This window comes from Solanum dulcamara, chromosome 4 (assembly GCF_947179165.1).
Source record: "Solanum dulcamara chromosome 4, daSolDulc1.2, whole genome shotgun sequence".
NCBI classification, from domain to species: Eukaryota; Viridiplantae; Streptophyta; class Magnoliopsida; order Solanales; family Solanaceae; genus Solanum; species Solanum dulcamara.
In genome coordinates this window covers 59,061,811-59,073,920 of record NC_077240.1, presented here as the reverse complement: position 1 = coordinate 59,073,920, position 12,110 = coordinate 59,061,811, and the positions used below count along the sequence as shown (strand labels likewise).

Here is a 12,110-nt window from a genome sequence, read left to right as displayed (position 1 = left end):
CTAATTTGTAAGCCACTGGCCCACACAGTCAAGAATCTCAAATAGACCAATGTAGCGAGGGCTAAGATAATTTTTTTACCAAACCTCATGACTCTTTTCATAGGTGCCACCTTCAATAGAACCTGTTCACCAATCAAAAATGTAATGTTCCTTACCTTGCGATCCACGTACTTTTTTTGTCTGCTCTAGGCTACCAAAAGCTTGGTTTGAATACCCCTTACCTTTTTATGAGCTTTTCTTACCAGATTAAAGACTAGAGTCTTCACACCACCTGCCTCAAATCACCCTATGGGCAATCTACATCCCCTCCCATAAAGTGCCTCAAATGATGCCATATCAATGTTGGAGTGATAACTATTATTGTAAGAAAAATCGCACAAGGGTAAGAATTGATCCCAATAGCCCCCAAAATCAATCCTATATTCTCTCAGTATCTCCTTCAACACCTGAATTGTTTGCTCTGACTGACTATCAGTTTGAGGATAAAATGTTGTGCTGAAAGTGAGTTGAGTGTCTACCTTTTCATGTAACTTGCCCCAGAATTTTAAAGTAAACTACATATCTCTGTCTGGAATGATAGAAAAGGGAACCCCGTGAAACCTCACTATCTCCTTGACATATATCTTAAACAACTATTGGGAGTTATAATCCACTTTGAATGGAATGAAGTGAGATGATTTAATCAACCAATCCATGATGACCCAAATTAAGTCATACATCCCCAAAGTCTTAGGTAGACCCACCATGAAATCCACGACTATCATTTCACACTTCCACTCAGGAATGGCATCCTCTGAAGCAAACCTGCAGGCCTTTGGTGCCCATACTTCACCTGCTAAGATATACAGTAGTAACTTTTATTTATGACTAACGTGGAGCTACTAAGTTTTTGTAAAAAAAAATTGCTAAATTATTTTATATTTTCATTATAGGTGATGAAATTGAAGAAGGGGATGAAAGCAGTACTGAAGACTTGACCTAGGAGATGACTAGGTTGATATTAATTAACTTTTAATTTTGAAGATTGAAGATTGAAAACTCATGTGGTGTGTTTCAGTACATTCTTTTTGAATGGTCAAAAAATATTTGTATATTTTGATGTTATCGATATTACCTAACCTCAAATCTTGGATTGTAATCTTGGTAATGAATAGTTTTTTTCTCAATCGTGATCGATTTGCGTATTTTACGTTCTATAAAATTATTGCAATAGCTCTAAATTTCTGTGACAGTAGATCAATAGTATCTGTTGCAAAAGCTTAATAATAATTATTGTAATAGGCAAAGAATTATTGCAAAAGCCTAATAATAATAATTGCAATATGCAAAGAATTATTGCAAAAGCCTAATAATAATTGTTGCAATAGGTAAAGAATTGTTGCAAAAGCCTAATATAACTGTAGCAATAGCTATGGAGTAAAATTTTAGTAGTTTAGAACTATTGCATTACCATATAATAACCGTTGCGATAGAAAAAAATGTAGTTATAACACATAAATAATTATCGCATAAAAGTCTATCGCAACGATTCATAACTGTCCCTGTAGAGGCTTAACCGTCGGTAATAACTTAAAGTGAAAACCATTGTAATAGAGACCTCTACTGCAACAGTTATATAAACCTTCGAAATTAACCATAGCAAAAGAGCTATTGCTACTCGATCTGTTGTAGCGGTTGCCTAAACCGAGGCCGTAGAGCTACTGCAATGGAAGAACAACCTACTGCAACGGTAACTAAACTGTTGCAATAGGTCAAATAAGATATAAGCAGCCTCCTCTTCAAGTGATGATGCACATATGATCTGATAGAATCTACATTTTTGTTTCGGTGCCCATCATGTGTTTAGTTAAGAGCTCCACATTAGTCATCATTTAAGCCATCTTCGCTCTTCTTCCTTTCTTCTCATCTCCCTTGTCATTGTTGAAGTAGCTACACCCAAAGACTTTCCATTATCCCTATATGGCATGCCATATTGGTCTTCGCCATTCGATCAAAAGCAATAGAAGCTAGTGGGTAGGTTTAAGCTCATGAAGGAACCTTCAGCTAGGTTGTTCACCACCAGCTTGGTTCACTTCATCCAATGAGCGATAAGAGATTTGTAGCAGTACGTTATTTGACAACCCATGGCTTAAGCAATCAACACTCTTCTTCTTAAACCTTATCCACACTCCATGCATAGCTTCCCCCGATAATTGTTGAAAGTTGTTAATCTCATTCCTCAATTTAATTTAAGCATCTGTGAGGGTGGAACAAATCTCTCAAGAAAAGTAGTATTTAGTTCATCCCAAGATTTAATCGATACTTGGGGCAATTCAACAAGTCATAAAGTGGCTTCTCCGGTCAATAAGAAGGGGAACAACCTTTGCCGAATAGATTATTGGATAATGTCCCTCATTTTGAAAGGAAGACAAACATCCACAAAGTTGTGAAGGTGTTAGTTTGCATCTTTCACGGCTTGCCCTACCAACCATCTTTTCATTTGAAGGTGGTGCAACATGATACTTGTGACTTAGAAAACCGCATTCCCTACCATAGGTGGTAGGCGAATGACTCCCGCAACACCTAGATCAATAGACTCATCAGCAAAATCATTGGCAAACTCAGCCATACTTTCATTATCATCCACTTGGCTAATCTTGACTTGTTTTTCACAACCAACAACATAAAACAGTATGTAACAAGAACACAAAATGCATAAAAGTTTGAATTCAAAAATCAATTGGAGGTAATTGTTAACCAATCTCTGACAACGACGTTATTTTTGATAAACACTCCACTATTTCTTATTTTTTAGAGCATAGGCGGTCGTATGCAAAACAATACCGAATTCTAAAGATTGGGGTTGAATCAAAAGGATTGAAAAATGAAATCACACTCAAAACTAATTCTGTAACTCCAAACAAACTAGCAAATTGAATTCTCAATAGTTATATATAAAATGGGGGGGGGGAGGGGTTAAGGGAACAACTATAACTATCAATATCAAGTATCAAAAGCAAGAAATCAACACAAATACCATCTACTAGTTTGAAAACGAATAGGGGTGTGTGCATTAAAATGAGGTTTTGACACAATAGACAAAGATTAACCACAACCAAATTGATTGATACGTGGATATCATTTGGTATAGGATACATTCGATATTCTCTCAAACTGTCGCACATATGTCCTTTGGATTCTCTCGAACTCCAAGATCCTTACCAATAAAACACCAAACATTGCTTGAGTAGATAGACTATCCCTAGCTCATATCATTAAATGAAAAATTAGTCGCATTATCTTATCTCTAGCTTAAATCCTTTGTCTAATTTCACCAAGTCCTCACCATTGAAGTCTTACCAAACTCTATTTTGCTTTCTCAAGTCAAAATAGTGTTAGAGAGCTCGATCAATGTTTGCAACCACTGATTTTTAGATTAAAATTTCAAGAAAACAATAGATTCATGCCTAACAATCAATTTTAGAACTTATTAATCAATACCCATTGAATTTTACATCCATATTTTTCACACACACCTCTAGCTACTGATTTAACTGCTCATAATCAAAGAAATAAAGAATATATCCATGTAGAAAAACTCCATTTCAAGTGAAATTGATTCACAAATCTGATATTCAAAGCTTAGAAGAGTGCAAATCTAAGTTTTCTTCCTTAGAAAGTAAGAAAAATTCTTAACTACTTTTTATCACTCCCAAAATATCCAAAAAATATTCTCCCTAGATTATTTCCATTTGGGAAGAAGATAATAGTACATAATTACACAACTCCATATTCTATTCTTGGAATCTTTCAAATGAAGCACTATATCTGCCAAGTACGTTTTTGCCCTTTGGCTTCCATTCTTCAACTTGCACTGGACCGACGGAACACCGATCTAAGATTATGTAGCTCCAACCGCATCGCCGCTTCAGCCTTCAATTCCTTCAGTAGTCCTGCGTCGGAGTCAATAGAATGTCGATTAGGAATTGTACAACGTCAATGACTCGTTGGTGCTTGGCTAGTCTTTCTCCAGTCAAGTCGGTGTTTAGCCGATAAGACACCAATTGGCTCTTGTGGGACGCTGGTTCTTTCGCTAGTGTGTTTTAGTGATTTTAAACTTCATTTCTTTCAAACTTGCCTTTTATAAAGAATTTGAAGCTTTATATCTTTCAAACTTGCCTTTCATAAGGAATACATGCATACAAGAGAACTAGGGCCTAAAATCCCTCCAATTAGCATTAAAACATAACAATATTCATGAATTTGAGTATAATGAGTTGATAAAATTCAGACTCATCAACGACAATAATGAGATAACGTTGAAGCAGAAGGCGAAGGATTTGAAGGAGATGTCGAAGTTTTGAGAGAGAGCGGGGGAGGGAGGGGGGACACCGAGTTTTTTTCTAAAAGAGAAAAAAGGTAAAGTGAAATAATTGGGACTTGAGTTAGTTGGGTATTTTGTTTTAAAAACTTAAAGAGTTATAAAAATTAATTTTACACCCCAATTATTTTAATCATTTATTAGAAAAGATTTGACTTGGACTGGTCAAACTTGTCACTAATTTTAATTTCAACACTTATTTGTCACCCTACACTCAATTCTCTCAACTAAATAGAAGTTTGGACATGCAATTTTATTTTGTGATTTTGAAATCATGAGATGCAATTATCATTTGGTCATGCCCCATGTTCTCTTAAAAACTTGATTTGAGAATTTCATATAACGATTTCATATTTTTTTCAAATACAAAATTGGCCCACAAGTTTGTATTTTGTAAAAAGAAATTCACCATTTTATATCTACATAATGTTTTGTGAGAATACCAAAATAGTGATGAAATATTCACGGAATATGAACATAATGATCTAGTTAATAATGATATTGACCATGTTCAATCCACCATGTTTAATTTTACGTTTTTATTGAACTAAAATTTGATAAATAAATGCCGTATTTTTTTAGAATAGCTTTGTGATAGTATATTATATTTTTGTTACGAAGTTTTGCTTATTTGGTAAGATTGTACAATGAATTGAGAAAATTTTGATATTTTTCACAACTTATGAGGATTTTATGTTAATGAGCAAAAAATAACTATTAAACATTCAAATTGCATGTCTAAACAAAATTTTAATTCAGAGGTAGAGCTACCCTTACCCCAGGGGTGTCATTATATCAAAAAATTACGTTACATACATAAGTCAAATTTTCATTTTATACCTATATATATTAATGTTGACACCTCATAACACAATAAAAAATTAGTGCAATAGTTGAGAGGCTTCAAAAGATTTCAATCATCCGTATTTAAGATTTCCTCTAATATTGTTTTCAAATTGTATTGATTTTAACGTTGTTAAGCTCGTAATAGTTTGGATTTCAAATCAATGGATCCGAATGCAAGTTCAAAATTAAGAGAACCAAATTGCAGTTTTGCCAAAGTATAAGGGGTGTATGAGTAAATCAATTGCGATACAAAAACTTCTAGACTATTCCAAAGAAGGACAAACAAAACGTCATTTCAACGGCTGAGATTGAGTAGAAGGTTCAAGAGAAACAACGACCGTCTATTCAGACCCTTTGGGTTGGTTTCCTTATATAACCTAATCATCTCTTCACAACACTCAAACAGTTCTTTTATCCGAGAAGTAGATAAACCCACTCCCAGCTACTTCTTCAACAATACTATAGTAAAACCCTAATCCGCTGTCAAGGTAAGCTTCTTCCACTTCTAATGAATTTTTGTATTCTTAGATTCTTGTATGTATGTAAGTAAATATATTTCTGCTATTCTTGGTGGCTAGTTGCAAAATAATAGCATTTCTTCTGCTATTTGTGTCTTGTTGCTTCTTAGTTATTTTATCATTTTTTCTCTGGTTCTTTCTTAATTTGGATGATGAAAGTTGGACCCAAAAAATTGTTTCTTTTGGGATAAGGAGATGTAATTCTGGTTTTTATTCTTATACTGTACTACAGAGAGAAAGAATGTATTGTTAGAGTGAGTTAGAGTCCCATGTTTGTTGGGAATAGACGAGTGGTTTTGCTTATATTGATTTGGACAATTCTCTCTTCGAGCTAGCTTCTTTTGGGGATGAGTTAGATCTAGGTGTCGTATCTTTTACACATATATAGGTGAGGAAGGATGAGTTTGCTATTATTATTATTATTATTATATTGTTGTTTTGCTGTTTCAATAACGTTATAGATTTGTATGGTCTAGAGTATCTGTTTAGTTGGTCAATTGATTCACTTGTGGACTGTGTTTGACTGGCTTGTAACCTTATCTGATTAGCTAAGCAAACCGAGCCAGTCAAAAACTATACATTTCACTGTTTGATATAGTTGGAGTGTTGGAGGCAGTTCTTTGATTGGTATTTCTGAATCTGGACTAGCTTCTGCTGTTATTTACTAGGACATGTTGGTGTTTACTACTCATATGATGATTTTTTGTTTTAGGGGTAGATGGCATCTACTTTCGCTGGTATGTCCTCAGCAGGTCCCTTGGCTGCTCCCAGAACTTCTTCAAACAAGCTTTCCTCTGTTGCTAATATATCTTCCACCTCTTTCGGGAGCAAAAGAAATGTTGCACTAAGAAAGACACGCAGGCCAACAATTTTGGCTGCAGCTAAAGAGTTGCACTTCAACAAGGATGGGTCAGCTATCAAGAAGCTGCAGGTGCGCTTTTGACTAAAATTATCAACTAGATTTATTGCAGATGCTCATTTGTACGCCTTGATGAATGCTTGATTTTCTTGTTGTCACAGAATGGTGTGAACAAACTTGCTGATCTAGTTGGAGTTACTCTTGGCCCAAAAGGAAGGAATGTTGTCCTTGAGAGCAAGTATGGTGCTCCAAAAATTGTTAATGATGGAGTTACTGTGGCCAGAGAGGTGTGTTTTAAGACTTGATATTCTTATCATATCTCTAGCTGTTCAATTAATTTCTTCTTTGAACTTCAAGATGTTTAGATTTGCGTTGTTTTTACTCATGTTAAACCTTTTTTTGACTTTCAGATAACAAAAGAAGTGTGTCCTTGTATTCTTTATTGCTCTTGTCTATTTGACTGGTCTCTATTAGCTTAAAGTTTGACTTGATCAAATTGCTCTTTATCATTTCTATAAGGTTGAATTAGAGGATCCAGTAGAAAACATTGGTGCAAAACTAGTGAGACAAGCTGCTGCCAAAACCAATGACCTGGCTGGGGATGGGACTACAACATCCGTAGTGCTAGCTCAGGGCCTAATTGCTGAAGGTGTTAAGGTATAATGTGAAATCCATATGCTACTGAAATGTTTCAACATGTTAAATCTACTAGAATATTTTTTTTACCGAGATTGTGTAAGCAGGTGGTTGCAGCTGGTGCAAACCCTGTTCTGATCACCAGAGGAATTGAGAAGACAGCAAAAGCATTAGTAGCTGAGTTGAAGAATATGTCAAAAGAGGTATATATATATTCATCAATGGGTCTTTAGACTGAATGCAATGATCTGAATGTTTGTTTTGTGCAGTTAGGTAATGGTTTGTGTATCAGTTTGCTATTTTTTGGTGGATGAGATGTACTGAATGATTGTAAGCATATATACTATAAAACAAAGTTGAGATCACTGACCAAGTGTGCATACAGGTGGAAGACAGTGAACTAGCAGATGTGGCTGCAGTAAGTGCTGGGAACAACTTGGAAGTAGGGAGTATGATTGCTGAAGCCATGAGTAAGGTTGGAAGGAAAGGTGTTGTGACACTAGAAGAGGGTAAAAGTGCTGAAAACAGTCTCCGCGTGGTTGAAGGAATGCAATTTGACCGTGGTTATGTCTCTCCTTACTTTGTTACTGACAGTGAGAAAATGTCTGTTGAATATGAAAACTGTAAGGTGGGCATCTACTTTCTAGCTTTAGTCTGTAAAGCTAATGATGTTCATATGTCTCTTTGAATGCACAGTGTACCTGTTGCTGATGTTAGGTATTCTGAAATGCAGTTGCTACTGGTTGATAAAAAGATAACAAATGCAAGAGATCTTGTTAATGTCCTGGAAGATGCTATCAGAAATGGTTACCCAATTTTAATTATTGCCGAAGATATTGAGCAAGAAGCACTGGCAACTCTTGTTGTCAATAAGCTTAGAGGTGCCTTAAAGGTTGCTGCACTTAAAGCTCCTGGTTTTGGTGAGCGAAAAAGCCAGTATCTTGATGACATAGCAACCCTTACTGGAGGTATCTAGTTGGTTCAGTTCTGCATCTTCACTTCTGATCCTTGTACCTGTTGGAACTCCCGACAAACTGGAGATGGTGATTGCTAACATCAATTTATCCCTGTAATCTGTAGGCACTGTTATTAGGGAGGAACTTGGCCTTACCTTGGACAAGGCTGACAAGGAAGTTCTAGGTCATGCTGCTAAAGTAGTGCTCACCAAGGATGCCACTACAATTGTTGGTGATGGTAGCACTCAGGAAGCAGTCAATAAACGTGTTGCACAGATTAAAAACTTGATAGAGGTGAGCGTTTGTTTGGTATTTGGTAAAAAATGTTTGTCATCATTCAGTTTCATATAGTTCATGAATTCCAAGCAGGCTGCAGATCAAGATTACGAAAAGGAAAAGCTAAATGAAAGAATTGCTAAGTTATCAGGAGGTGTGGCTGTCATACAGGTAACTTCCCCTCCACTATTATGAATTTTGGTTTGTTGAATGGGTGTGAGGTGTAGCTGAACTTTGTTGATGCTTTAATTGAAATCTGAAGGTCGGAGCCCAAACTGAAACTGAGTTGAAAGAGAAGAAACTTAGAGTGGAAGATGCTCTCAACGCAACAAAGGTAAGCTGGTTTGTAGCCATTTAATTAGGTTTCTGTCCTGTATTTGAAATGTTTGGATGGATGACTTTCAACATGGGATCCAAGTGCCAATTATGTTTGCTCTTGCTTTCAGGCTGCTGTTGAGGAAGGTATTGTTGTTGGAGGAGGGTGCACACTCCTCAGACTTGCTGCAAAAGTTGATGCCATAAAGGGAACCCTTTCAAATGATGAGGAAAAGGCAAGTTTGTGGTAGTTTTGAAAATTCATTGATTTTATTGTGGGTTTATATGTAGTTGTTGATGTAATGGGTTAATGTAGCCTTCTTAAATTTGTATAGGAGAAGATGATCCTGCAACGTTCTCTTGTGTGCTTTTTCAGATCTGTTGTCTTTCAAAAATAAAGATCTCTTGCAAAAATGACATAAAACTAAAATGAAATTTGTCAAGGGGGGATAAAACCAATTGACTCGTAGTCGTTGTAATATCACTTATCTTGCAGGTTGGAGCTGATATTGTCAAAAGAGCATTAAGCTACCCTTTGAAGTTGATTGCTAAAAATGCTGGCGTTAATGGAAGTGTTGTCAGTGAGAAGGTACTCATATATGCTTTTGGTGATTAGGGAAAAAAGTCGACCATGCCATCCATGGAAAAAGCCTTGTGCTTGAGTTTCTCTTGTATTGCCATTGTTTATCCTATATTTTTAAGTTTCATAATCAAAAATTCTTATTTGCGTTTCAGGTGCTCTCAAGTGACGATCCAAAATTTGGATATAATGCTGCAACTGGCAACTATGAAGACTTAATGGCTGCTGGCATCATTGATCCAACAAAGGTAAGGTTTTCTAGAATTCATTACCAGAATTCATTATGAGTCATAATGTGTTCTAACATATGTGGATAGGTGTTGTGTTTCCTATGGATTCCCTGAATAGATTTAGTGTGTTTCCTAGGGGATCCCCTGAATGGATTTTGTGTGGGCAGTGATGGTTCACTTTGCAGTTCTGTCTTGATTCCTAGGGAGATGTCTAAAAATCTACGGACCAGAAACTGAGGGAAAAAACCTATGTTCTTACGCGGGATGGGAATAAAGGCTACTAAGATTGGAACTCACGCGTCCTTGAAAACTGAGCCTTAACATGTTTGGATTGTAGATTTAGGCTTTTGACGTGGTCTAAAGGTACAAATTAACGAGGATACTATGGTTTGGATAGAAACTTGTGACATAAAATAAAGCTCATAGTTGTGTTTCACTGGAAATTAAATTGTACTATTATTTGCTATCTGGCACTTGTTAAGGTGAGTTGTGGCTTGAAATCAGAGTCATATATTAGATTGGGATTATCTGTGCTCTGGTACATGTCGAAGCAATTTATGGCTTGAAGTCAGAGTAGGCTATGAGTACATCAGATCACAGAATAGTTTCTTTTTTCAGTGAATCTTTTAGGAGGATTCTTTACACATTGAGATATGGTAGTATACTGAACTCTAGAGAAGTAGTTTTTCATAGAAAATAGCTCAAAAATGAGCATGTACTTTATTTCTTGACTTGGTTTATCCCAAGTACTGAAAGCTGACATATTCATATGGCCTCCTCAGGTGGTGAGATGTTGTCTGGAGCATGCGGCATCTGTGGCTAAGACATTCTTGATGTCAGATTGTGTGGTGGTTGAGATAAAGGAGCCCGAACCAGCAGTTGCTGGCAACCCAATGGACAACTCAGGTATCACCTTGGATCAGATTTTTGCAATTGCCTATTCACTTGACATTTTCTTTCAGCTTGATAACTTATATGGGGTTTAAGCTCATGCTAATTATCATTCTCATTAATTTCCTTTTCAGGATATGGTTACTAGGTGAATGAATGAAGGCTACTGATACCAGATGATAGGGATAGATGGACACCAAATGCTTGAAAGCCTTTATTTTTTTGTAAAAGTTTAGGTATTCTTTCTTTAAAGGAATATATCGATCCTGGTGGGAGTAGAAGCCTTCAGGGTTCGGCACCGTTAATGAACATGCAATTCAATGTATAATTGCAGCTTCAGTGGATGTTGAGTGACAGGTCATTAATAAACTTTTATCTCATATTTCATGGCTCCCTTTTGTCACCTTCATTAGTAGAGTAGAATATACGAAGGAAGAAAAAAAATGGGTACACAACGCAACATGTGTTTGCTGGCCAAGTAATCTAGTAAGAAGTAACGTGTGCAGATGCTATAGCAATTAACATTTCTGATCAGTTTGACTAGGAATTGCTGTTTATATTTTAGTTTCATCTAATTTTAGTCATTCTAGGACCTGCATTTATCTCTAATGTTCGCTTGGTGCATTGCTTTGCCTGTAGATATATAGAAGAGGATGGGACAATAGAATATACAAAGCAATATGTTTTTTAAACTTGCATCAGTTTTTTCTGTCCTCGAAAAACTGGCATAGACAATGGCTATTTTCTGGACAGTTACCTATTATCTCCGGTGGTTTATTGGTGGCGTTGGACCACAAAAAGGATACCCCCGCAAGGGGGGAACGACTACACAAACATCTAACGACTATAAACCCCAGCAATTCCACCGTTGATTAGGCCCCAGTTTGACCAATAAAAAACCTCACCCAACTTCAACCAAACAATGGTTAACCCAACATCTGCTAATCAAATCAAAGAAATTCAATCCCTAAAACATCTTATGCAGAAATGAACTATGAGAACAATAAATTCTTGATGTCTCAAGCTCCTCTTGTAGAAATCAAGAATGGTATGCATATGGGAAAGCCGTCTGTCTTCAAAGCGGACGACAAGTTTGGTACCCGTGCGGAGATATGTAAGCTCACTTTCATAGGTAAGTTCACTAAAGGTAGATCTCAAATGGATAGTATTCGTATGAATTTTATTAATCAATACCCTCTTTAGGGGGTCTATCAAGATCGCTTATTTCGATACACACGTGTATTTGGATTTTACAAATATTGGGGATTGGACGAATGTTTATTGTAGGAGGTTGATCAAAGCAAAGAGACAATGAAGAAAAAAAAAAAAAAGATGAATGAAACTGTGGACTAGACGAAACTGTGGACTAGACTAAGCAATCGAAACATCAAGCTGAGGAAGAGGATCCTTTTCAGACTGCTAGAAGAAGAAATAGAAGGAGAACCGGGCAGGTTAACAAGCCAAAGGAGGGAGGACAACAAAGTAATAAAGTTTAAACTACTGAGGATTAAGGAAAGGATTAAACTCAAAACTCACCCACAAAATCAAAATGATCATACTTCCAAACTAACCAATGACATCAAACTTGGCTTCTAATACAATTCAACCACAACCAAATAATAATTTAGAACAAAAAGCTACCC

The 12,110-nt window shown here is 36.3% G+C and overlaps 1 protein-coding gene across 1 annotated transcript; it reads left to right on the top strand.

Annotated features, from left to right (window-relative positions):
• Positions 1-5,586: 5,586 nt before the first annotated feature.
• LOC129887460 (ruBisCO large subunit-binding protein subunit beta, chloroplastic) lies at positions 5,587-10,849 on the top strand. Its single transcript, XM_055962570.1, has 15 exons — positions 5,587-5,694; positions 6,437-6,655; positions 6,745-6,870; positions 7,103-7,240; positions 7,327-7,422; positions 7,605-7,847; positions 7,953-8,187; positions 8,300-8,469; positions 8,545-8,622; positions 8,714-8,785; positions 8,898-9,002; positions 9,263-9,355; positions 9,502-9,594; positions 10,359-10,482; positions 10,602-10,849. Exons 2-15 carry the CDS (start codon positions 6,443-6,445, stop codon positions 10,613-10,615), a joined length of 1,800 nt encoding a protein of 599 aa, XP_055818545.1. The 5' UTR covers positions 5,587-5,694; positions 6,437-6,442; the 3' UTR covers positions 10,616-10,849.
• The last annotated feature ends 1,261 nt before the right edge of the window (positions 10,850-12,110 follow it).

Bases quoted from the DNA above. Each gene is read 5' to 3' on its own strand.
- LOC129887460 (XM_055962570.1), top strand. From the start codon at position 6,443: ATGGCATCTACTTTCGCTGGTATGTCCTCAGCAGGTCCCTTGGCTGCT. The intron at 8,188-8,299 runs GTATCTAGTTGG...TGTAATCTGTAG, and splicing joins CATAGCAACCCTTACTGGAG to GCACTGTTATTAGGGAGGAA. The intron at 9,356-9,501 runs GTACTCATATAT...TTTGCGTTTCAG, and splicing joins GAAGTGTTGTCAGTGAGAAG to GTGCTCTCAAGTGACGATCC.